Source organism: Equus caballus, chromosome 11, assembly GCF_041296265.1.
Source record: "Equus caballus isolate H_3958 breed thoroughbred chromosome 11, TB-T2T, whole genome shotgun sequence".
In the NCBI taxonomy this organism is placed as follows: domain Eukaryota; kingdom Metazoa; phylum Chordata; class Mammalia; order Perissodactyla; family Equidae; genus Equus; species Equus caballus.
The window spans coordinates 20,742,913-20,768,963 of record NC_091694.1 but is presented as its reverse complement, the minus strand read 5'-3'; the positions used below and the strand labels follow the sequence as shown (position 1 = coordinate 20,768,963).

At 47.7% G+C, this 26,051-nt stretch overlaps 2 protein-coding genes across 11 annotated transcripts in view; both read right to left on the bottom strand.

Moving 5' to 3' along the window:
- Positions 1-1,117: 1,117 nt before the first annotated feature.
- GHDC (GH3 domain containing) lies at positions 1,118-5,560 on the bottom strand. Of its 3 annotated transcripts, none has more exons than XM_023652511.2 (10): positions 5,340-5,518; positions 5,138-5,221; positions 4,651-4,940; positions 4,238-4,359; positions 3,589-4,090; positions 3,005-3,197; positions 2,828-2,899; positions 2,613-2,746; positions 2,166-2,251; positions 1,118-1,906 (listed from the first exon to the last, which is right to left on the bottom strand). In XM_023652511.2, exons 3-10 carry the CDS (start codon positions 4,925-4,927, stop codon positions 1,688-1,690), a joined length of 1,605 nt encoding a protein of 534 aa, XP_023508279.1. In that variant the 5' UTR covers positions 4,928-4,940; positions 5,138-5,221; positions 5,340-5,518; the 3' UTR covers positions 1,118-1,687. The 3 variants fall into 3 exon arrangements, with proteins under 3 accessions (XP_023508279.1, XP_023508280.1, XP_014595661.2); XM_023652512.2 differs by having other exon boundaries at positions 5,407-5,518; XM_014740175.3 differs by having other exon boundaries at positions 5,138-5,560.
- Positions 5,561-12,774: 7,214 nt separating this feature from the next.
- The window catches only part of STAT5B (signal transducer and activator of transcription 5B), a 68,453-nt gene continuing 55,176 nt past the window's right edge, over positions 12,775-26,051 (bottom strand). For all 8 annotated transcript variants that reach the window (XM_070227251.1, XM_070227248.1, XM_070227253.1 and 5 more), the window contains 10 exons: positions 25,926-26,013; positions 25,725-25,847; positions 24,805-24,897; positions 22,203-22,409; positions 20,924-21,018; positions 20,691-20,821; positions 19,667-19,837; positions 16,324-16,375; positions 15,895-16,002; positions 12,775-15,377 (listed from right to left, as the gene is read on the bottom strand). In XM_070227251.1, coding sequence (XP_070083352.1) covers positions 15,251-15,377; positions 15,895-16,002; positions 16,324-16,375; positions 19,667-19,837; positions 20,691-20,821; positions 20,924-21,018; positions 22,203-22,409; positions 24,805-24,897; positions 25,725-25,847; positions 25,926-26,013 — 1,195 coding nt within the window. In that variant the 3' untranslated portion in view covers positions 12,775-15,250. The remainder of the gene's footprint in view (positions 15,378-15,894; positions 16,003-16,323; positions 16,376-19,666; positions 19,838-20,690; positions 20,822-20,923; positions 21,019-22,202; positions 22,410-24,804; positions 24,898-25,724; positions 25,848-25,925; positions 26,014-26,051) is intronic.

The window sequence follows — 26,051 nt, the reverse complement described above, 5'->3', positions numbered from 1 at the left end:
CCCTGGTCAGGCTGCCTGGAGGGGAGGGATGGAGTCCCAGCCCACACCAGCAGGGAGTGAGCCACCCTGGGGTGAAGGAAACGTGCCATCTCTAGGCCTGCATCCCTCTCAGTCAGGGCACTGTCTATTGAGCACCTGCTCTGTGCCAGGCCCTGCACTGGGCACTGCAGTGACAGTGTCATGGGACATGGCCCAGTGTTCAAGGAGCCCTACAGTCCAGGTGGGGAGGTGACCCAGCAGAACGATAGCTCACTGGGAGAAAGGATTCTGAAAAGGTCTTGCATGAAAAGTGGATTTCCATCAGGTAAGGCGGAAGAAGGCACTCCACAGAAGGGACAACTTGAGCAAAGACCTGGAGGTGACAGTGCTGAGCTCACGTGGGATAGCGGGGTGTGGTCTTCATAGTCACGGCTCCCCTCAGGTCCAGGAGAGAGGTGGCTGGAGAGGTAAGTGAGAGCCAGGGTGGGTCAAAGGGTCTTATAGGCTAAGCTGGTCCATCTTGGTCCTGTGGGCACTGAGGAGCCGTGGGAGGATTTCAGCAGGAAGGACTCGTGGGCTGCTGTGGGGGCTGGGTGGGTGGGGGCGGGAGCCTGGATGTGGGGCATGGAATCAGAAGAAATTCAGAGGCAGAATCGGAGACTTAGCAACTCATCGGGAACAGGTGCCATGCTACTTAGGCGGAGCTGCAGGGCCGTGGGCAAGCCTCACAGCCTCCCGAAGCTGCACTTTCCTCACTGGTAAGATGGAGAGTTAACCCTGATGGTCTGTGGGATTGCTTCCTGCTGTGATGCTTTATGATCTGCAGTACAGTCCTGCCCATGGAAGTGATTCGTGGGTGTTGGGCCAGGAAAGGGACCCGTGCTAGGCCAGGGCAAGGGAAGTTGGGAGCAGCCTCTCCACATTTAGGTTAAGTTTGGGATGGGGAGAGGTAGGAGGAGGGGACTCTATGTCTCTGGGTTGACGTAGGCAACGATAGGGGTCCCCGAGGGCCCAGAATGGAGCTTTGGGGGAAAGCCCTGATGTCTAGAGCTGGAGGGGAGGGGGAGCCCAGGATATGACAGGAGCAGAGTGAATGGGACCACTACAGTTTCCCCCAAAGCAGACCCTGAGGCAAGAATATGGGTGCAAGAGATTTATTTAGGAGGTCATCCTAGAAGGCACATAAGGGAGTGGGGACAGGAGGGAGGGGAGGAAAACCAGTAAAAACTGTATTAATGACAGGATTACTGCTGTGGGCAACTGGTGGGCATCCTCCAAGAGACGGTGCAGAACGCACTTCAGAACTGCGCCACTGAGGGACAATGAAACTGAGGTCCACATTCACCAACTCCTGTTCCTTGCTGACTGAGGGCTGCTTCTGGGAGCATTAACTCCCAATGCTTCCAGCCTGCCCAGTGCACTGGGCTGAGACACGGGAGCCCATAGTGTGTCCTGGAACTCCAGTATCCTCCGGGGCGGGGGCTGAAAGGGCTCCAGGCAGGCAGTGCTGGCATCTTCTGTAGCCCTGGAGTCAACTCCTCAGAAGTGGCCAACTAGGTCGGACCTCCCTAAAGCCCAGCAGCTCTGATGGGGAACTGTCAGGTGACACAGAGTCAGACCCTGGCCACAGGCTCCCCATCCAGAGAGGCCCCAGGGGAGAGAGTGAGGCAGCCTCTGGGGGTGGATGGGGCACTGGGCAGGCCTCGGCTCAGGACACCACCCTCTTCTGTAAGAGCTGGGCCAGGTGCCGGTGCCTGAGGACCCGGGGCATCTCAGGAGGGAACGGGGAGGAGGGGCAGCCAGCAAGGGCTGCTCGAAGGGCTCTGAAGGCCCCCTGCCCCACCAGGTGGACTCTGGCAGGGCCCACGCTGCCCCGGAACCGCAGGGACTTGTAGTGGGGAGAGGCTTCCTGAAGGCAGCGGTCAAGCTGGAAAGAGAAGAGCCTGAGTGAGGCTGGCGTGGGGCTGCATGGTGGGTGATGAGGTGCGCACGACTGCCCAGGCTATGTGTGGGTGGGAGTTCCGTGCATACACATGTGTCTGTGGGACTCATCCCTCCCTTCCCAGAGCTCCAGGAAGGTTCTCCTCCCTGCCCCGTCCTCCCCACCCCTCCCCTGTGCCCCCAGCACCTGGGGACAAGCAGAGTAAAGGGGACATGCGGTCATATCCTGTCCCTGTGCCATTTACCTTGTCTCGATTTTCCTCTGACAGGTTCCTCAGTCCCCTCAGCTCCACAAACACCTCGTAGTGAGGAGCGGAGCCCTTGGAGGAATCTGCAGACAAACCCCATGCACACACACTTTTGTGCACAGGGAGACTTCCAAAGTCAATGCCCGCTGTCCCCACCTGTGCTTCCCCGCTCTGAAGGTTCATGGGGAAAAAGGAGTTTCTTGGTGGGAGTGGGGTAAATGGAGATGGAACCCAGAGCCTAATTCTAAATATGAAACAGGTCAGGAAAGGCAATGTCGAGACTGCAGCAGGAGGGATAGGGTTAGACATGGGGAAGGACTTTTGTTAGGAGCAGCAAAGGAGGCTGAGTCTTACCTCCTTCCTAGAGGTCTCCCAGCAGGATGGGTATGGACTGGTAGGCAGCCTACCCAAGAACTGGAGGCAGGAGCCGATGGAGATGCTTACCCAGAATGCTGTTCTCCACACAGCCATGGTCCAACAGCTTGGCCCCTGGCCACTGCCCCACTGCCCGGCCCAAGGCCTCAGAGAACATGTCCTCACCGATGTCTTCTCCTCGCACACTCAGCGTCTGGCCCAGCCTGGGGAGGAGAAGGGGGAAAGCAGAAGAGCCCAGGGTATAAGGATGGCCCCTCAGTGACCGGGAGGCGGGGGTCACCTACCTGTAGATGAACCTGACGACTGGACACTGATTGTGGGTACCAACCACCCGTACCACATCACCCAGGCGGCACCTGTCGGGGTGGGAGTAGGGGTGAGGTCCCATTAGCTGATGCTCCTGGCCCTCAACAGGATCCCGAAGGGCCTGAGGTGGCTGGGGCTGGGGGGCAGGCGATTACCTGGAAAGGCTGGTGTGATCAGTCAGCACCAGCTCGTACTCCTTGCCCTCCTGGGCCTCAGCCAGCAGGACCGTGGAGGCAGCCTCTTCCTGAGCTCCTTCCTTGACTGGCAGCAGCTCAGTAAAGGGAGCTCCAGGGGGCAGGAGGTAGAGCCCGCGGGGCTGCTCTGGCCACAGGTTCAGGCCCACCAGCCCTGTGGGGAGCAAGCGGCCTCTTCATCTCACGGCCCCATTGCTTTCTGCTAGGCAATAGTCCCTCACCCGGACCCCAGGCTCCAATCCTGGGAGCATCTGATCCTACTGCTGCCCTTCCACTCCATCCTTGCTGGCTCCCCCAGGCTCAGCCCACTGCCTCTAAGGCCCTCATTGGGAAGAGGCAGTGGATCTGGAAGTGGCAGACCTGGCGCCGTGTGAATTTGTGCACATCTCTTAACCTCTATGAGCCTCAGTTTCTTTATCTGTAAGATGGAGCTGCTGGTGTTGGGGAGGATTGAATGAGATGATTATGTAGGGCTCACTACGTGGCAGCTAGCTCTGTGACCTCTGCCTCCTGCCCGCAGCTCACCGCCCTTCAGTCCTGCTGACCTCCAGAGGCAGCATAAGCAGGTGAGAAGAAGGCTAGCCCTTGGCACCACAAGGCCTCCAGGGCAGCCACAGCCTCCGCCTGGCCTCCTGCGTCCAGAGTCACCACCACCTGCAGCTTTGGCCAGAGCCGAAGGGCCAGTCCTCGGGGTCCCTGCTGTAGAGCCTCCCGCAGCTCTGCTGCCCGTCTCGGGAGAGGCGCTCCTGGGTTCCCGGCAGCTACGGCCTCAGCCAGCTCTTCGCCATTGGCCTCCAGGCCCAAGAAGACGTCCAGGAGTTCAACTGCTGTCCCCGCTTCCAGTGCCCGCAGCCCTGGGGACCTCAGTGCTGCCAGCAGCAGGGCCCCAGGGTCCTTGGCTCCACGGGGGCTAACATGGCCCAGGGCATGCCAAGGCCAGGGGAGGGGGCGGGGCCAGGGGGAGGTAGGGGTCACGCGAGCCGTGCCTCCTGGAGCCAGCACTTCTGGGTAGGCATTATTCAGGGCTGCCAGACCCAGCAAGGTGGCCTGGAAGAAGACAAGAGATGGGGTTGGCCCTGGGCCTGAGCCAGACCCTGAGCCCCCAGTTTGGGGGTTCTTTGCCCACCTTGATGGAAGGGTTTGGCTGCAAGTAGGGGTCTTTGGTGGGACTGGGCTCCAACCTTCTCAGTTTACCTGCAGAGAGGCCTCCCCATGGTACTGTTTTGAGGTAGGGGGCGGGAGCTGCCCCCCACTTTCTTCCTCCTGGACCTGGCTGGCCTTGGTCAGAGGGAGATGATTCCGGAAGGCGCTCAAATCTATGAGACATCATTAACTCCTCATGACGCCACAGTTTCCCAAGAGTTTCAGGCAAGACTGGTGAGACCCTTGAGGAAGGAATCCAGACTAGGCCTGGGGGAAGGGGCTCTCAGGGCCCAGGATGGGAAAATTCATCTTGAGCAATCCTGAGCCTGGGCGGGTCTCTGGGTCAGGCCCCTCTGTGTCGGCAGCAGAAAGTGGGGAGGGGAGGTCTTCAGGTTCTGGAATCTGACTGTCCTTTGGGGTTTCTTTGTCTTTGGGACACCTCCCCCAGACCCTGGGAAACACACCTGTGCTCCCCCTGAGGGGACAGCAGGGACCCTGGGCTCTCTGCAGACACCAGCTCAGGGCCTGCTGCTGGCTCCGGCCCACGTGCAGTGTGCTCTGCTCCAGTCTCTGCTGCTGCCAGGCAGCTGCCCAGCACAGGGCCCTCCATGCCACACGGTACTGGAGGCTGGCAAGCCAGGACAGCCTGGCATCCTGGGGCTGCTGCTGCCGGAACATGGCCAGTGGCGGCAGCAGCAGCAGCAGCAGCAGCAGCAGGCACAGCAACAAGAACAGCAGCATCTCCAAGCAGCTCCTGGGAGGAGGAAGGGACCCGAGTGCTGGTATGGGGGGAGGAGGGGATAACCCACTTCCTGCCTCAGCCCACCCTAGCACGCACAGGAAAATCAAGGAAAAAGGAAGTTTGGGAAGAAGCCAGGACCCCTGTCAGGAAGGTGCTGTCAGGCAGGTGATTCGGAGGAGAGAACATCAGGGCTTCGGACTCACACTGACCTGAGTTCGGATCCTGGCTCTGCCACTTGATAGCTGTAGGACCCTGGGTAATTCAGCTAGCTACTCTGAGCTCCGGGCCTCTATCTGTAAAAGGGGAATAATAACAACCCCTCAGAAGGTACAGAAAGGGCTTGGCACAGTGCCTGGCACACAGCGGCTGCTTAACGAATAACATGGCTTGCCCACTCCCGAGTGGCTCTACTTAGTCCCGGGATCCACACTGTTCCAGCTCCTGGGTCCCAGGCCATGGTTCCATGTCCCACATGCACCTGCCACAGCCCACTTGTGCCTTCTCCCAGCACCCAGGGCCCCCTTAGTGCTCAGGTCTCAGTACACAGCCGGCCAGAAAGATGGAGCCACGGCTTTAAAGGGCTGGGCCCGGATGGGGAAATGGGCCTCTGGGCCTGAGGGAGGAGCTTGGGGGTGCTCTTAAAGGGGCAGCTTGCCTAAGGGCTGACATGCCGGGTGTTGGCCCAAGCTGGCAGATGGGGGGACGCTGGGGTGAGAGTAGCGAGAGTAGCATGGTCCTCAAACTTGTGCAGGTGAAGAAAGAGGAAGCTGAGTGTGGAAAAGAGCACCACAAAGTATCTTGAGCGGGGAGTGGGCTGCACCCCATCCCGGAGCAGGTTCAAGCTTGAGAACTGTTAAAAAACAAAATTTTCTCCCAGTCCAGAAATCCTCTCCTCAAAGGCAGTAGAGAGGGGGCCGGCCCCATGGCCGAGTGGTTAAGTTTGCATACTCGCGTCAGCGGCCCAGGGTTTCGCAGGTTTGGATCCTGGGCGCAGACATGGTACCACTCATCAGGCCATGCTGAGTTGGCGTCCCACGTAGCACAACCAGTGGCACTCAGAACCAGAATATACAACTATGTACTGAGCGGGGAGGGCTTTGGGGAGAAGAAAAAAAAAATGATTGGCAACAGTTGTTAGCTCAAGTGCCAATCTTTTTAAAAGAAAAAGGTAGTAGAGAAAGAAAACACTTTGATTATTGAATAAGCATTAAACCAGAACGTGATGCGCATCACAGGAAGTCTACTACGAGACTGAGAGACAGGAAGATGCCTCACTCCCTTATGTAGCCGAGCAGATAGAACCCGTTACACACATGTTCTCAAGATAGACGATAACTAGTCCTCAAGTAAGAGGACTTGACAGCACCCTTTGTCACATGCAGTTCCTCCTAACTTTCCCTGGTAATTGGGGTCACCATCCGGGTTAGCGGATCGGCTTTATCCCGAGGAAAAACAAATTTCTCCCATCTTTACGACAGGAGGTAGTTTTGCAACTTGGAGCCAGGTGGCCACCCAAGTGAGGCTCCTATCCTCCGACTGTAAAGTTTGAGAAGCTGTGCTCAAGAATGCGGTTCTCGGGGCCGCCCTGTGGCTGAGTCGTTGAGTTCATGTGCTCTGCTTTGGTGGCCCAGGGTTTCGCCGATTCGAATCCTGGGTGTGGACATGGCACCGCTCGTCAGGCCATGCTGAGGCGGCGTCCCACATGCCACAACTAGAAGGACCCACAACTAAGAATACACATCTATGTACCAGGAGACTTTGGGGAAAAAAGGGAAAAAAATAAAATCTTAAAAAAAAGAATGTGGTTCTTCTGCAGTCTGTGGTTGAGCCCTCCCTCCTCCTGTGCCCTTGACCCAGGCTCTTGGACACTAAAACCCCTCCGTTCAACCCCTCAGCCGCCTCTGGGTCTTGCAACATCTCTCCTCTTTTCACAGCGATGCTCTTTCACACAGGTCTGCTCTCACCATCTGGCTACCCCACCTCACTTACACTCCTTTTCATTTCTAGTATAACCTTGCACTTGATTTGTTTTCAAATAACAGCTTTGTTAGATATAATTCACACACCATACAAATCACTCATTTAAAGTGTACAATTCAGTGGCTTCTAGGATATTCACAGATATGTGCAACACCAACAGTCAATTTTATTTATTTTTTATTTTTTTTGAGGAAGATTAGCTCTAAGCTAACATCTGCTGCCAATCCTCCTCTTTTTACTGAGGAAGACTGGCCCTGAGCTAACATCCGTGCCCATCTTCCTCTACTTTCTATGTGGGATGCCTACCACAGCATGGCTTGCCAAGTGGTGCCACGTCCGCACCCTGGGCCGCTGAAGTGGAACGTGTACACTTAACCACTGCGCCACCGGGCCGGCCCCACCAACAGTCAATTTTATATTTTCATCACTTCAGAAGTAACCCCACACCCTTTAGCTGTCACCCCCTAATCCCTTCCCACCTCCCCACCCCCAGCCCTAAGCAACCACAAATCTACTGTCTCTCTCTATAGATTTGCCTATTCTGGACATTTCACGTAAATGGAATCTTACCACATGTGGTCTTTTGTGTCTGGCTTCTTTCATTTAGCATGTTTCCAAGGTTCGTCCATGTAGTACTGTGTATCAGTAGTTCATTCTTTTTATTGCCAAAGTAATATTTCATTGTATGGCTATACCACACCACATTTGTTTATCCATTCATCAGGTGATGGACACGTGGGTCTTTTCCACTCTTTGGCTATTATGTATAATGCTGTTGTGAATATTTGTGTACAGGTTTTTCTGTGGACATATGTTTTCATTTTTCTTACATAAAAATGGAATGCAAGGGATTCATTGCATTCCAATGAATGGAATGGCTGGGTCACATAGGAACTCTTTGATTAACTGTCTAAGGAACTGCTAAGCTGGTGTTCAAAGTGGCTGCACCATTTTACAACCCCAGCAGCAGTAAATGAGCATTCCAATTTTTCTATATCCTTGCCAACACTCATTAGTATCTGACCTTCATACTCCTGGTGGGGTATGAAGTGGCTTGAGTCAGTTTTAATTTGCCTTTCCCTGATGACTAATGATGTCGAGCATCTTTTCATGCGTTTAGTGGCCATTTGTATATCATCTTTGGAGACATGTCTTCTCAGATCCTTTCTCAGTTTTTAATTGGTTTGTCTTTTTAATTATTAAATTGTAAGTGTTATGTATTTTACATACAAGTCTCCTATCAAATATATGATTTGCAAATATTTTCTCCCATTCTGAGTTGTTTATTCATTTTCTTGATAGTATCCTCTGAAGCACAATAATTTTTAATTTTGATGAAGTCCAATTATCTATTTTTTCTTTTGTTGCTTGTGCTTTTGGTGTCATATCTAAGAATCTATTGTCAAATCCGAGGTCATGAAGATTTACCCCTATGTTTTCTTCTAATTGTTTTATAAACTTAGCTCTTATATTTAGGTCTTTGGTCCATTTTTTTATTGTGGTAAAATATACATAAGATTTACCATTTTAACCATATTTAGGTATCCACCTCAATGGGATTAAGTACATTCACCCTGTTGTGCAAACATCACCACCACCCATCTCCAGAAATTTTTCATCTTCCTAAACTGAAATTATGTACTCATTAATAACTCCCCATTCCTCATCCCTCCAGCCTCTGGCAACCACTATTCTATTTTCTGTCTTTATGAATTTGACTGCTCTAGGTACCGAATAAGGGGAGTCATACAATATTTGTCCTTTTGTGTCTGTCTGATTTCACTTAGCATCATGTCTTCAAGATTTATCCGTGTTGTAGCATGTGTCAGAATTTCCTTCCTTTTTAAGGCTGACTAATATTCCATTGTATGTGTATATCACATTTTGTTTATCCATTCATCCATTGATGGACATTTGTGTCTTTGTGTCTTTTCACCTTTTGACTATTGTGAATAATGCTGCTATGAACAGGGGTGTACAAATATCTGTTTGAGTCCTTGCTTTCAATTCTTTTGAGTATATACCCAGAAGTGGAAGTGCTGGATCATATGGTAAAACTATGTTTAATTTTTTGAAGAACCACCACACTGTTTTCACAGCAGCTGCACTATTTTACATGCTTACCTGCAGTGCACAAGGGTTCCAATTTTTCCACATCCCCTACAACAGTTATTGTTTTCTTTTTGTGTTGTTGGGTTTTTTTGGGTTTTTTTTGGTAATAGCCAGCTCAATGGGTAAGAAGTGGTATCTCATTGTGGTTTTGATTTGCATTTCCCTAATGATTGTGCGTCTTTTTGTGTACTTACTGGCCACCTGCATATCTTCTTTGGAGTAATGTCTATTCATGTCCTTTGCACATTTTAAAATTTTTCTTGTTGTTGAGGAGTTCTTTATATATTTTGGATATTAATCCCTTATCAGACATATAATTTGCAAACATTTTCTCCCATTCTGTGGGTTGCCTTTTCACTCTGTTAATAGCTTCCTTTGATACACAGGTTTTTAATTTTGATTAAGTCCAATTTACCTTCTTTTGTTGTCTATGCTTTTGGTGTCATGGCCAAGAAATCATTGACAAATCCACTGTCATGAAGCTTTTTATGTTTCCTTCTGTATAGTTTTATAGTTTTAGCTCTTACATTGAGGTCTTTGACCCATTTTGAGTTAATTTTTGTATATGATGTAAGGTGAGGTTCCAACTTCGTTCTTTTGCATGTAGGTTATCCAGTTGTCTCAGCACCATTTGTTGAAAACTATTCTTTCTCCATTGAATTGTCTTGGCACCCTTGTCAAAAATCAGTTGACCATACACACATAGGTTTCTTTCTGGACTTTGAATTCTATTCCACTGATCTATATATCTATCCTTATGCCAGTGCCACACTATGTTGATGATCTTGGCTTTGTAGTAGGTTTTGAAATTGGGAAGTATAGTTACTTCAACTTTATTCTCTTTCAATTGGTTATTCAGGAGTGTATTGTTTAATTTCCACATATTTGTGATTTTCCAGGGGTTATTGTCATTTACTTGTTTAGTGAGTGGCTGGATCATTTTAGTGAGTCTTGCTACTCCCCACTGCCCACTCCAACAGTGTGAAGCCTCTGATATTGCTCCTTAGAGGGGTGCAGACTGGAGTATGCCCAGTCACCCTGGTGTGACAGCGATTTTCACAGACCTTTTTTCCCTGACCACACCCAGCTGTTAACCTACACTAATTATTGGCTAATTGCTATGTTTTTTTTCAACCACGACCTGGGGAATAAATTGCTCCACAAACTGATCCAATCGAATTCAAGCTTCTTGGAAAGGACAGTTTCAAGGTCAGTGTTTGAGATTTGTTCTGCCCCCAGAGAGCTCCTCCCAGCTCTTTTCTCATTTCTCTCTAGCACACTAGCCAGCACAGTTTAGCCTGTATCTCCAACGAAGCTATCTTTCTCCTGCTAATTGACTTTCACCACAACCTCTACTCTTTGTGAGAGCACCCTTAAGCTCGAACTTCTCTTGCAAATGAAGTCAGTTCCTTTGAGGAGAGATTCGAAGTTGTTTTACAACATGCCTCTCTCCTTTCTGGGGCAAAATCTCTGAGCTATGGCTCTGATGCTGGGGGAAGGGACAATGGCACACTTCTGAGTGATGTGCCCACTTAAAAAGCTGAGTGCTTGGTGGGTGTAGGGGGTGGGCAGTAGCCTCAGGTCTTCTTGGCTTGTCTCTCTCGTTGTGGAACTACCACCTTACAGGCCTGGGCAAAGGTATAGGGCCCCAGGATTCTCAGTAGCACCAGGCCCAGGTAGAGCATCCATCCTACCAGTGGGGGCTGTGCAGAAGGGAGTCTGCCACCTTGCAGCGGCAACCACCCAGAACTTAGCCTCAGCAAGCAGTAGCTGGGGGCAGAATGAGAAATGCTGGCATCCTGCCTTTCCCGAGAAGACAATCCTCTGGTTGGGAGCTAGGGGCACAGGGAGCTCCGTGTTCTTGGCTGCACTGGTCTGAAATGGAGTTTCTGTCCTCCTGAGCTGGGAGACAGCAGCGAGGGAGTGGATCTTAGCTCAAATACCACCCTCTCACTTTTCTTACTGAGTTTTAGATTTTCTTGAATAAGTGTTTCTTCATTTACTGTATGCCCTTAGGAGACTTTAAATGGTTGGCTTTAAAAAAAAATTTCATTCGTTTCATTGGGGGGTGGGTCTGCAGAGCTGCTCATGCTGTCACGCCAGAAGTGGAACTCCTTCCACTCTTCAGTGCTCTGCAACTCCACTGTGCGCCCCCCGCCCCACCCCATTCCAGACTGTTCTCATCAAGATCATCAATAGCCCCTGAGTGCCAAACCCAGTGGGTGCTCCCCACTATTTTATTTGAGCTCTCTGTAGTTTCTGACACTGTTTGCCTTCCTTGGGCTTCTGTGATGCTGTACTCACTTGGTTTTCTTCCTCCTTCATCCATAATTCTTGTAACATCTTTCATAAGCTCATTCTCCTCTGCCTGACCCTTAAAATGAAGCACAGTATTTCCTCTGGTCCCTTCCTCAATTCTCTTTCTTTCTTCAAACGGTTGTTCACATCCATAGTTTCAATGCCACCTAGGCATGAACAGACTGCACGGCCAACTCTGCCCTGCCCCCATCTGTATCTCTCAGCCCTGATCATTGCCTTAGGCTTCACAACTACATGTCTACTTGGGCATCCCAGCTTACCCAGATTTGTACCCATAATCTTCCTCCTAACCTGACCCTACTCCTGTATCGCCCCCTCCCCATCTTACTGAGGAGCATCTCTATCCATCATTCCCCAAGCCAGAAACCTGGAATTACTCTAGACTCCAGTGCTGCCCCCCCACATTAGTCACTAAGTCTACAAACTAAGCTCAGGGCCACTGCTTTGGCACCCTAGTCCAGACCCTCATCTACTCCTGGACCGCTGAAACAGCCTCCCAGCTGCTCCCTGACTTCCTGTTTCGCCTCCCTTCGATCCATTCTGCACTGTCGCTCCAGTATTTGTTAAAATGAAAATCTGTCCATTCCCTTAAAGGTTTCATCACTTACCATCATGTTCTGGTGAAGTTCAAACTCTCAGCCTCGCACACTAGACCCTTGTGATCTACCCACTGCCCGCCCTTCCAGATCACCCACCACGGACTTTCTCCAAGTGCCGTCCTTGCACCAGCCTCGCCTGGGAACTTGTTAGAAATGCAAATTCTCAGGCTCCACCTCAGACCTACATACTCAGAAAATCTGGAGTGGGTCCAGCCATCTGTGCTTTACCAAGTCCTCCAGGAGATTCTGAGGCACGCTGGAGCTGAGAACCACAAATCACCCTTGACTCCAGCCATATCCTACTTTCCTACATCACCAGGCCTCTACCCGTGGTAGCCCCTTTGGCTGAATGCCTTTTCCTTTCTTAACTCCTATTTGTTCTTTAAGAGTCAGCTTAAGCTGTTCAGTGCTCTTTTGTACTTGATAATGACCTCAGAACAGCTTTACTGCAGCATAAACCAAGATCTCCTCCTAAGTGATTGTTAGCTGCCTTTCCGCTAACTGCAATCCTCTTGAGGGCAGGAATGTTTTCTCACCCCCCACATGCTGCCTGGCTCAGGGCAGGCACTCTAAATGTGCTGAATTTTAAGGATGAGTTTTCTAACAGGCAGAATGGGGAGCCAGGAGATAAAGACTATCATTCTAATTTTCAAAACATCACATGAACAGGAAGGTAAGAAATGCCCCCATCTGCCATCAAAGCTGATGACACACTCTGAGGCAGCCAACTCCCAACTAGTTCCCCTTTTCAGTCACGTTGATGATCTCAAACTTCTCCTTACGGAGGCCAGCCTCCCTTGCCGCCCAATGGAAGAGAATAAAAACAGGACTCAATATTGTCCCTTCAGAGGAAGGCTTTATTGTAACATAAAATACACAATTTTGTGGCTGCCCCAAATTTTACACAATACTTTTTTGGTGGCTATATACTAATCTGCCTCAACACTAAAATATGTATCTGAAATAATTTCACAAAGTTTTAAAAAGAAAAATTATAAAAAGTGTGCTTCCATTTTCAGTTAATATTCATTTTTACTCTCCCCCCGCCCCCGACAAAACCCTGCACATATCACACACTGAAACATTTTGATGACACGCGCGTGTGTGTGTGTGTGTGTGTCTGGGAGGGAGCGAGAGGCTGAGGCAGTCAGGGATTGCTCTTGCCTCTTGTGGTTAGGGAGAAGAGAGAAAACATAATGCAGATAGCAAGCGCACCTTTCCGTCAAAGCTCTCTCCCACTGACGGGCACAGCCTCAGGACAAGGAGGACAGCTCAGTAACTGTACAAGCACGGGGACCCAGGCTCGGGCAGCCACACTCTTCACACCTGTCCCCTCAAGCCCAATGCCAACTGTGAAGCGAGAGCTCTGCCCTCAGCCTGCCCTGGGGCCAGTCCACTACCATCTGGAAGTGTGTCAATGCCCACGGGGGCTGCCACAGAGGCAGGCGCTGGGGAAGCCTGAGTGACAGTAGGGAAGGGCTCTAAGCGGGGCCCACAGCACACGGGCCTCCTCTTCGCCTGTCCCCAAAACTTCCATCCTCACGGGTAGAATTTAACCAAATCTTGAGGGGTATGTAAGGGGCTCAGCAGCATCCTATGTCAACGCTGGTATCCGTGGCGGGGTCAGCCTGCTTCTCAGAGGCAGAGAGAGTCTACTGCCTGGCATAGAAAAATAAATCAGTGTATGAAACCAAGCCAGGGCAAACAGCAGCTTTTAAAAAGTCATCTTCCAATAAATAATTTACTACAGAGGAATATTTTCCTGTAACATCAAAACACTGATAAATTCAGAAGTTATTTTTGTAAAAAAAATATCTGTTTATTTACTCACATGTATAAAAATAAGGTTTTTAGGGCCATTCTCTCCAGGGTATGATCACGTCCTCCTTTTAAAGAGGGGGGCCCAGGGGTGATCTCGTAGGCCTAACCCAAAAGCCACACCTGCGTACCCCTCTTCCACCCCGCCCACCACAGCCCATTCCTTCCCTCTGGGGGAAAGCTACGGAAGAAACTGTGGACAAAATTATGCTGAGGCTTTTTTGTTTTGCTTTGTTTTCGCAGCTTCCCAAACTTCCCAGAAAACCTGCTGACAGCATTTCCCCAAATTACCAAGGCCTGACACCCAGCACCCCGCACCAGGTGGGCAACGACACCCGCTGAGTACACTGGCCCTGGGTCCAGACCATACTCCCGCCACCCACTCCGCAGACAGCGTTGTGTGAACAGTGAAGGGAAACGAGGTGACCTGGGATGAATGACACAGGAAGAAAGAATTCTGATGTCAAATTCGGTGGGAAGAGGAAAACAAAAAAGTCCCAATTTGGAAGCAAAAACACTATTCAACATTGCAGAAAGCCGTTATCGGTAAGCCTTCGGAAAGCCTCGCTTGTGTCCCCACCAGCGCAGAGGAAGGACGGCAGACTGGACGGCAGCTTCCCTGGGTAACAAGCCAACACTTTCAGCGCCTGTGAGTCAGGACTGCGCATTCCACCCCAGCGGGAACACAAAGGACATCAACACAGAAAGCTTCGGCGCTGTGGCCCTCTTTTCTTTCCTCTAGTTCATCAAACGGGTCTGCACATGTGCACACACACAGGAACTGAGTGGCAATTCCACAGAGCGAGAGAAGGAGGGAGGAAGAGAGAAAGGAGGAAAGAGGAGGGAGGGAGAGAACATTTAGATGGGTTAAATGTTATCTAAAAAACCATTACCCATCTGAAAACCCAGGACTCCCCTTGCCCCTTTTCCCGTGCCTTCCCAGGACAACAGGGGCGGGGAGAGGGAAGCAGGGAGGACTGGCTTTCTTTGTCAAAAGGCAGTTTCTACATTTCAGAAGAAAAGCAGACAATGATGGCTATATATCAATTGCTCGGCAGACACAGTGACAAAGACTGACCAGAGAGGAGGTGCTTCCCCGCCCTCTGTCCTTCTCTTACTTGAACAGCCACCTGTCAGAGTTCAGCCACCCACAAGACACATGGCCAAGTTCCAGGGTTCATGGAACTAACTGCCTTTTTGCACAAGGTTAAAACAACCACAGTCTCTGCTTGTGGCCCCAGTGCTGCGAGCTCAACTCCGGACAGCAAGGGGGAGAAACACCACAACGTGCAAACTCACACGCACTCACACTCACACTCACACACTCACTCCCTTCATTGGTGCCACCATGCACAGAAACACTAAAGTCAAAACTAGTATTAACACTTCACATTATAAGTATTGTTTCCAAAGAGAAGCGATTCATGGAATTAAAACATCCACAAGAGTAACTCCTCTAGTGAGGATGAAGAAGCCGAAGATGGAGACGGGAGGTCACGACTGCGCATGAGGGATCCACTGACTGTCCATAGGTCGGCCTAAGAGTTCCTCCACCCGCCGCGCCACGTCCATGGTGTCGTCCAGATCGAAGTCCCCATCGGTGTCAAGGACAGGGTCAGGGCTTGGGAGGGAAAGAGAAGAGACGAACGGGAAGGGAAAGGTTGTCAGAGGCCAAGGATGAGGAGCAGAGACCACCCCACCATGTGAGTGGCCCAAGACTGCCCGTCCCCTCAGCCTAGGCTCCGTGGGAAAAGAACCACTCCTGATCGGAACACTGGGGAGCAGAGTTCCCTGACAGCTAGTTGGACAGATACTCAGACTAAACTACCTACCCCAGCCGCCCCTAGCACTGACTGTCCCATCTCATCTAAATCCCACCTGGTCCTTCTACAGAACAAGAAAAATCTCCACTTTGGGAGAGGCGAGCAGATGACAATTGTCCAACCCTACTCTAAACTGCCAATATCTTCTGGTCAAATCTCTCCCTTCCTCCCGCACCCCTACCAGAGCCCGGGCTGGGCTGGGTGGTCTCAGCCCTAGAGAAGCTCTGGGTTCCTTTGCCCACCAGCCCTCCAGGGGTCCAGCCTGAGGCCAAGTGCCCGTTCCTCCCCGCGGAGCCCCAGGAGAACACAACCTACTTCTGTGGGTACATGTTATAATGAGCCTGGGGACACACGGCTGGGGAGGGGGCCTGGTCCATGTAGGTGGCGCTGCCCCCGGCAGAGTCTGCAGATGCGCTCACAAACCTGCGGGAGGAAGCAGAGCAGAGCCTCAGTGACCTCAGGGCAGCAGCTGACTGGGGAGGGGCTCAGAGGGCATCTTCATGTCTTTTTTGGGTGTAAAAGGACAAAGCGCCCACTGGGCCTGGGACTCCGGCTGCAGGAGTGGGCCCCGGGTACTGGCCCCATCAGGACCAAGCCCAGTTCCCTCCCCAGGGCTGAGCCAGGTTTGGGGCGGGGAGGGAACGCTGGGCCCATGAACAGGAGGGGTTGGCAGGGATGGGTGAGGAGAGCGGGGGGAGGAGAAAAGAGGCAGCAGGAGACCAGAGCTGGACCCTGGACACTTACTCAGGGACCACTTGCTTGATCTGTGGCTTCACGTATCCGTCCACTGCTTTAGCTGCCGAGGGGGGAACGGTGATGAGAACCAAAGTTCTCAAATGAAATAAAAACGCAATCTCCCTTAAGAGTCACATGTTCTCTTAGGATAGGACACAACCACCTAATTTTATCTTAGGATCTGATACAAGCACTTAATATTTCACCCTGTTAGGAGGACTGGGTAGAGGAAAAGCCTTAATACTAAAACTGCACGTTAAGCTATCTTCCAAGTTGGCATGCGTATGTCAATAAATTCTTCAAACCACAGAAAATATATACTTCAACACGAATCTAAATCAAGCATTCATTGCATACTAACTGTAAAACGAAAAAATATCTTAAAAAGTTTAAAGTCAAAAATACAGCAGAGGCACAGGATTTGCTCTGTCTCCCAGGAGACAAAATTAGGACCAACAGGACGAGGTTGGAAGGGGACAAATTCTCAGTCATATAAGCAAGAATGTCATCATCATCAGAACTGCCCCAAAAAAGCAATGGGCTGTCTTGGGAAGAACTGATTTCCTTGTCATGGGAGGTTTTCAAGCAGAAGGTGTACAAACGTTTGTCAGGGAGGCGCAGAAGAATCTAAGAAACAGAGAGGAATTAATTTGACTTGACAATCCGCAAAGTTACGCTGAGGATCGACTCTTTTCTACTTCTAGGAGATGGACTATGCCTCTGGCATCTGTATGCTCTTTGGTGCCCCTGGGGTTTCTGCATTTGGGGTAATGTGATGGTCGCTCCTGCCAGTGAGTGCTGTCTATGCCCCACGGCTAGTTAAAAAGAATGCTGGCATTGTGTCTCTTTCTCTCGCCAAAGAACCCTCCCTGGGATGTGGAGGCTAGGGAATAAACCTGAAGTGATCTGGTCAGCCACAGTGACCTTTTTAAAGGCTGATTATGGAAGTCCAGTTAAGTACGTAGTACGAATGCGACAGCCTGAGGTCAGTAATGAAGTCTTGTTTCCTGGGTGTGAGTATGGGAATAAGTATAATCTTCACTGTATTAGACAATAAACATGACGCTAAGGTCAACAGGACGAAGAGCTTGTCACAGAAACACCCAAGGCAGTGAAATGTCACAGGGTCACAAACTGCTTGTTACCCTAACCTGCTTCTCCTAGAGGCTTCAAATGTCAGGAGCTATATTTTCATAATATCTCATGCTTTTTGTGCTTTATAGACTACAGAGAACTTTACAGGTTGGCAGAAAAGATAAAAATCAAAGAAATGCTGTAAAAAATAGGATTTAAAAATCTAAATTATCTGTGCTAACCAAGAGAAGCAGGGACAGATTTAATCCAAAATACCACATCAATCTAAAAATATTTTGGCTTACTTTCCCACCTAGAAATAGAACTACAATCTTAGGGTGGGAAGGCATGATACAAAAGACAGAATCTATAAAGGAAGAAGGTTGATAGATTGGGCTATACAGAAAACATAAGTCTCTGCATTTCAGCAAAATAAACCTTAAATGTTAAAGGACACACTGAGAAAAATATTTGCTATATATAATAAAGGGTTTATTTACTATATAAAAATACTTACACATCATTAAGGAAAAAAGGAACTCCAAAAGAAAAATGAGCCAGGAATATGAATGCACTTCACAGGAAAAAATATAAATGGTCAATAATGTGGTGGTTAAAAAATACAGGCTCTGGAGCTAGACTGTTTGAGCTCAAATCCTGGCTTGGCCACTTCCTAGCTATGTGTCCTTTGCGAATTATTTTATATCTTTGTGATTCAGTTCCTCATCTGTAAAATGGGGATGAGTAATAGTACCTACGTTACAGACGTGTTTTGAGGATTAAAGGAGATACTACATGAAAATGTGCTCAGAAAAGTGCCCAGCACCCAGTAAGCATCCAACAAATGTTATTACTCTATTTATTATTATTGTTATTATTAACACTACACGAAAAGATGTTTTGACCTTACCCAGAATCAAAGAAATGAAAATAAGAACTGAGATACCATTTTTATGTCAATCTTACTGGCAAACATGAGATGGATGAATACAGAATCTATGATTGGCAGGAGGATGGAGAAGCAGATACTCCAACAGACAACCGTGGGAGTGAAAACGGACTCTGCTTTCTGGAAGGCAATTCTGGAAAGATGTGTCAAAATGCTTGAAAAGTATACACCCTTTGACACAAATTCTACTTTAGGCATTTATCCTAAGGAAATAGTTGAATAAGATGTATATACCAGGTTATCTCAAAATTAATCATAATAAAAAACTGAATAACTTAAATTGTAAGTATCTTAAATAACCGACATGGAATCATCATACAACAGAATTCTATGCAATTATTAAAATGATATTGTAAGATTATATTAACTGACCTGTGACTCTGCCTATGATATACGTTTAAGCGAAAAAAAAATCAGGTCACAGAAGATGATGGACAGCATGATCCCAACCTTTTACTAGACTCTGGCCCCTCCTACTGCTCTGCCCTCATCTCCCACCACTTTCTCCCCTGCTCATCCAGCTCTAGCCGCCCGGGGCCTTGTGAGGTTTTTCAAACAGGCCAATCTCACTCCCACTGCAGGGCTTCTGTACTTGTTCTCTTAGCCTAGAATGCTTCCTCTCCAGCTCTCTGTGTGGCTGGCCTCCTCACTTCGTTCAGGTCTGTTCTGATGTCACCTGCTCAGAGAAGCCTTACCTGGCCACTCTAGTGAATGCTACTCCCCATCCTCCTCCTTGTCACTTCTCTATCCCCCTCCCTTGCTTACTTGTCTTCATAGCATCCACTACTAAATAAATACATTTATTTCTTTACTTGTTTATTGTCTTCCTCCTGCTACTAGGTTGTAACCTCCACACAGGAAGTACTTAATAAGCATCTGGTAACTGAGTGACGGAAGAACACACACCTATATAGATGGGAAGAATATTCACCAAATTGTGATCAACCTGTAGATGAGAGATGTGTGATACCTAATTTCTTTTCTAGCCTTTCTTGAAATTTAAAAATAAATACATAATACTTTTATGCTCAGAAAACAATAAAACCATCTGTTTTGAAAAATAAAATTTTACCTTCCTAATTTCGTTTCGTCTAAGCTCGTATTAAAAGCAATTTGTTCCCTTCAATTTGATATTTGAGGTTAGTGGCAGATGTGTTTTCTGTATGTCTGAAGACGACAGCCCAGGATTTACTTCTGCCCTGGATAAGGCTCAATAACTAAATGCTAATTGTGTAAGTTTTCATGCAAGACAGACACACGCACACTCACACAAAACTAAAACAAAACCCAAATCACAACAAAACCAAATCAGAATGCGAACATTGTTACCAGTGGCAGGCTCGCATGGAACCGGTGTGTAATATTTGGAGTACACTTCATCTTTTGGCCGATCAGGAAACACGTAGATAAGGTAATTTAGGTCCCCCAAGCGGTCAGCCAGGGACCGGATGGAGAAGTCTCTGGTGGTAAAAGGCATCAGATTCCAAAACATTCTCTCCTCTAGATCAATAAACAGAATAACCATATTCTAAACATGATTTCTGAACAGGAAGTCTTAAAACCAAAATATACTACAAATTAAAGCTCTCCATTAAAATAGTCCCAATAAAAATCTCCATTTAAAAATAACCACAGGTTGGCGATCCAGTAGTTTTTAAAAGCCGGGGTGGATAAGCAGGTAAGGCATAAACCACCTTCCTAGGGACCCCATTATCTCAGGTAGTTTCAAGTTCAGATGGTATTCGTCCCTCTCTAGAAGAAACAGTTCTTGCTGACCCCGTACAACAGTATATGGAGAGACAGGAAGCACATCCACAGCCAGGGGACGTGTGAGAGCTATTAAAAGCTACTAAAACCTTCAAGCCGCAAAAAAACTAGTAAGCTGCTCTTTTCTTATTGTGAGGGTCAGAAGAAAGAACTAACATTCTTAGATGGAAATGATCAATGGCAACATCCTTATGCTAATTAGAATAAAGGCATAATTAAAATAATATTACTTCCAGTCTAAATGACTGCAAATCATCAAAATAATTCTTCACTGAAAGAAGTTTAAGGTTGAGTAATAAGAAGGCAAACATTTCAAAAGGGAAGCAGCTGAGATTTTGGAGAGAATTATTACAGGTAGCCATGTCAGTGTGACACATTTGTGTTTCTCAAAATTAGTAACTGCGTTTCTCATGATAAGATTGTACACAGGCTGCGTATTATTAGCAGCTGTCTCACGGTTAGACATCTGTGTCCCTTAATCAGTACTGGCCCCATAACAAGTATTCAAACTGTTTGTTAAAGTAATTTTGCGACAAAAGCAGCTAACTAGAGCCAAGACATGTCTTAAAAAGGGAGGGGCACTCACGAGAGTCAAATTTCCAAGCAATGGTGATGCCGCCGATTTCAGAGTCACTGAATCTCAGCAGGAAAGTCCCATCGGGCTTGTTAATGAGTAGGTCGTGGGCCTGTTGCTTGTTCACGAAACCCAAAATAGCCCTGGATCACAAAGCCAAAGGAGCAGAAGCAGAGTGTGATGTTTTAACACCAGAAAGAAACCGTACATACTCTATCGCTGACTTAGGAAATGACTATTCTCACCCATCATTCCAATGCGGCTTGAGATGTTTTTTTAACACTTCCATCACACCATCAAACCACTGCCAGAAAGTGTAATTCCGTCCTGGTAAATTCTCCTGGTTGGAGATACAACAATGAACACCAGAAGGCAACAGTAACACTTGGAACATTATCTGTATATACTTTAACTGGAAAAATTAAACGGAAAACAAACATCTACGCTGTCAGAATCAGACAAATATACATGCCTGCCCGAGTTTTACCAAATGGTCCCACAACCAAAAAACCAGAGAGAAAAAGGGGGAATAAGGGAAAATACTACAGGGCAATTATACCCCCCCACATCCCCCCCACCACCAGTGGACCCTGCTACACATTTTCCCCTGGATCTGGGCTGATGAGTCCTTTGCTGTCATTGATATGTGGTCTGTGACCAGCAGCAGCACCTGGGAGCTTCTGAGAAATGCAAATTTCCAGGTCCCATCTCAGACATAGTGAATAAGAGCCTGCATCTTAACAAGATGCCCAGGTGATCTGTAAACCTGAACTGTATGAGATCACACGGTGAGGCCACAGAGATTGCTCCATCACACAGCTTTCACCAATAATTATCAGTAGAACTCGGTTATCTGATTCCATTGGAAGGCAGGAGCCTTAATGCAATGGCAAAGACAGACGGCCCAGGCCTCCTGCTTCCCGTCAAACAAACCTCTGACCACTAGCAAAGCTGCTGGCCAAGTGCTTAGCACACAACCGTTTAAAAGAGACTCAGAGACTATGAGATCTCTGAATTAGAGCACTTAAAATACTTGGGGGCGAGGGTGTAAGCAAAGATACAAAAAGTTAAATTTAAAATCAAAGATGTGCCAGGTGACATCTGAATTACCCGAGGCTGGAGGACAAGTTTCCTACATCAGCACCCCCTCTTGTGGGTTGAGGGTCCCATGGGAGCTGGCTTGCATTACACATCAGGGGACATCAGAGAGTCAGTGGGACAGAGCCATGGAGCTTTGATCATCACATAAGCTTGACTTCTCATGAGTTACGTTACCACCTGCTTTGCTCAGTTTCCTTTATAAAGGACGAAAATGCACTAGCTGCGCACAAAGCCCAATTTACTTCAATATTCAAAGATGTAATTTTCTCCATAAAAATGTAGTGGTCCACCTCTTCAAAGCTTCCTGTTACTCTGGGCACAATGTCTGAGAGACAGGAAGAACAAGGGCCTGGGGCAGGGAGCCTCCCGAGGCAGCTGGTTTGGAGGGACTGATCTAAGAGCAGCTGGCAGCGGGTCCCTCACCCTGTTGAACTGGGACCAGGACACGGACATGCTGTTGTAGTCCTCCAGGTGGCTGCTGCTGCTGTTGAACAGCTTCTGCGCCAGGAACACGAGGTTCTCCTTGGTCAGGCCTCGGTTGCTCTGCACTTCGGCCTTGAATTTCATGTTGAGGGCTTCACACAGCTGCGGCCACAGCACTTTGTCGGGCACGGCAAATGGCACCCTGCCCTGAGAACGAGGGAAGCCAGAATTTAGGAGAAAATAGTCGCATGATTTATTCCCTCCACTCAAAGGAAAAACACTGATAGCTGGAAGTCGTTAAGACGTTTGTCTTGCTGAGCCTGAGGATAAATTCAAACTTTCTTGGGGTATGCAGTTGTGTGAAACTCAGAAGGTTCCACTTTGCCTTCTTCCCACATAACTTAGAAGGTAACCTCAGGCTATCTAGGGTGTTCTGTAAATAAGCTGCTGAACGTACCGTCCCATCCTGCGTTCTAACCAGCCACGAAAACAAAACATGACCACCGTCTGGCTCTTACACTGTCAACTCAATGGGAACAGAAAGCTAAAAGGCTGGCTCTCTAGGTACAGAGAGAGAGAATGTGTGTGTGCTCATACACGTGTGTGCACAAGCGCAATCCTCACCCTTGACACCTTCTGCCAAGACCTCTAGCTCAAAGGGAAACAACTTAGTATGGAAGAGTGGAAATTATGAGTTGGATGGCTTTATTGAGAAACAGGCTAGAATATGATTTTTTAATACTGCCTTTCACCCGTTCAGCCATAGCACTTCATTTTATTTATCATAAAAAATTTATTGAATAAGCGATCTCCTTAACAGGATATAAAATTTAAAGAGCAGAGAAGGGTATACAGTGAAGTCACTATCCTATCCTGTTCCCCCAGCAGCCCAAAGGCATGTAAGCTAGTTTCTTCTGTACACCTCCAAAGACTTCTATGCGTGCCAGCAAATAAATATAACTTTTCCTTTTTAAAAATATAAATAGGAGCATAAAATCCATATGTTCTGCATCTCTCTTTTTTCACTTAATGCTATATCTGGGAGACCTCACATCAGCACATAAGGAAATTCCTCATTTTCTCCTGTGGCTGCTAAATATTCTACAGTATGGAAGAACAAGAATATATTTAACTAGATCCCCACAGTCGGATATGTACGTATCAGCCTTCCAAACAACGCTGCAGTGTACTTATATGTTTGACACATAAGCTAACATATCTGTAAATTTCCACAAGTATATATTTATTTTAAAACAGCATAAGATGTACATTAGTCATTAAAATAACTAAAAATGTTAAAATGTTTATTTAGACAAGATACTTTAGCAATGACATGTTGCAGGACATGTCTAAGTTACATGGGGAGTGAGAACTGTGGATAGGCAGGGAAGGAAACGAGAGAAGATGATGCAATTCTATCCAGGAGGCTTATCAGGACATGATGTATGCAGATGTTTTTTAAAAGGAGTCTCAAACTCAGGGTTTGTAGCATAAGCATGGTAGAATTTCTGCTAAACATCTCACCTTTGCAGCAAAAATAGTGTTCTCTAAAGAGGACTATTGAGAATGCTAAGTAAGACTCTTTTTTTTTTTTTTTAAAGATTTTATTTTTTCCTTTTTCTCCCCAAAGCCCCCCGGTACACAGTTGTATATTCTTCCTTGTGGGTCCTTCTAGTTGTGGCATGTGGGACGCTGCCTCAGCGGGGTTTGATGAGCAGTGCCAAGTCCGCACCCAGGATTCGAACCAACGAAACACTGGGCCGCCTGCAGCAGAGCGCGCGAACTTAACCACTCGGCCACGGGGCCAGCCCCTAAGTAAGACTCTTAACATGAGAGTCACATTCAAGAAGGACATACTTTCATGTCCTGAATAAACAACTATAACCCTTTTATCACGCTTTTATGGACTAAGCTCTACTGGAAATACGCAACACGTAGAATTTCGCCTAGGGAAATGTTTAGAAAATGCCCATTAAGCAGCGCACTAGTGGTATTCAGATAGTATGCGGGTGCATAAACCCACAGGATCATATTTGCTCCTCTAGACAAAGCATCTCATTCTTCATGAGAGACCTGTGATGAATCACAAAATCTAAAATTTGGAAAAGACATTAAATGTCACCCTCATTTATTGTTAGGAAGAAGACAGGAAGCAACTTGTAAGCTAAAGTAACTTCCTGAGAGGTCTAACCTCTAAAAGGAAACTGGGAGTCCCAAATTCCATTCAGGGTTTCACCCAAGAATTTAAAATAATATTTACTATTGACTATGTGTCAAGCATTTCGCACGTTACCTAATTTAATCTTCCTAACACCACCATGGAGCATTATTATCCCTGTGTTGCAGACACTTCCGGGAAACTTAAGCTCAGACAGGTAAAGAGAATTTCCCATGGTCACAGAGTGAGGAAACGGTGGAGCTTGAATTCAGACCTGGGCCTGACTTTAAGGCCATGCTCTTTCCATTTTCCACATCCTCTTTATTCTGCCTCCTGCTAAGGAAAACAGCATTTTTTTCTATGCTTTTTTGGGGGATAACACATGAAAAAGATTCATGTTTACATCAAGTTCTTAAGACCCGCAGGCCCAAGGAATCCACTTACAGGCTCTGCAAAGGCATTGTCCCAGAGAACAGTGGCCGTTGCGTTGTTGTCCTGGCTGCCATGGACAATCACCACCACCGGGAGGGACAGGGTCTAGAAAGACACAGGAGAAGGGCTCAGTGTCCACAGCCACACTTTCTTCCCCTTTCCCTTTTTTTCTATCACAATACGTTCATTCTCCCTTCAAGCTTCAGTAAATGTCACCCTCAGGTACAGAATCTGAAAGGCTCCAGGAATAACATGACTTTTCACATTGGCACACTCTTAGAAATTTTTGCTTGACTGATTGATTCATTTTTGCTGAGAAAGATGCAACCTGAGCTAACATCTGTGCCAATCTTCCTCTTTCTGCTGAGGAAGGAGCATCCTGAGCTAACGTCTGTGCCAATTTGCCTCTGTTTTGTATGTAGGTCACTGCCATAGCATGGCTGATGAGTGGTGCAGGTCTGTGCCCAGGATCCGAATCCACGAACCCAGGCTGCCAAAGCAGAACATGCCAAACTTAACCACTACATCGAGAGGCGGGCTCAATTTTACATATTTTAAAAGAGATGTTGCTTAGATACTTCTGAAGGATGGAATAAGTTTCTGAAAGCTACATGGAGTACGAGAGAGAAAAGAGAAAGAGTATGGAGACATTTCTGGGAAAAAATAGCAAGTAACCAATGTCTAAAACTATAACCATAACTCAAACTCATTTCTCTTGATTCCTTCTCCACCTGTATCTCCAACTATTCCAGTTTGTTATAATTTGTTTGTATCTCAAGAGAATCTAAGAATCTAAGTTCTAAGGAGGAGGTCTCCTCATTTTCTGTTCATCAATAATCAAACAGAAGAGACTATGTGATCAAAACGATTCTTTTGTGACATAAAGTACGTACATACGTACACACACACACACAACTGAGGGAGGCCTTTACCTTGACTTGAAAAACCAGCTCATTTCCACCAACACTGAACTGTGATTCAAACAGGATTGTAAATTTCTCTTCTGTCACTGACTCTGCTCCACGACGGTCAGACCTCTTAATTCGTTTCAGGGACTGCAAAGGAGAAAAATAAGATGAAGAACCCCTCAAACAACTGGGGAAAGTTTGTCTTTGCTCTTCTCCCATCCTCACCATGTTCCTGAAGTGGGCACTGAGGGTGCCGGTAGCCTGGTGATACTCCATCACGCAGCAGTTGTTCAGGATCTCTCCACTGTAATCACTGCAAGTCAGAGAGACTCAGCTCTAATCCCACAGCGT

Bases quoted from the DNA above. Each gene is read 5' to 3' on its own strand.
- GHDC (XM_014740175.3), bottom strand. From the start codon at position 4,927: ATGCTGCTGTTCTTGTTGCTGTGCCTGCTGCTGCTGCTGCTGCTGCTG. The intron at 4,091-4,237 runs GTAAACTGAGAA...GTCTTCTTCCAG, and splicing joins ATGGGGAGGCCTCTCTGCAG to GCCACCTTGCTGGGTCTGGC. The intron at 2,252-2,612 runs GTAAGCATCTCC...GTTTGTCTGCAG, and splicing joins TGTGGAGAACAGCATTCTGG to ATTCCTCCAAGGGCTCCGCT.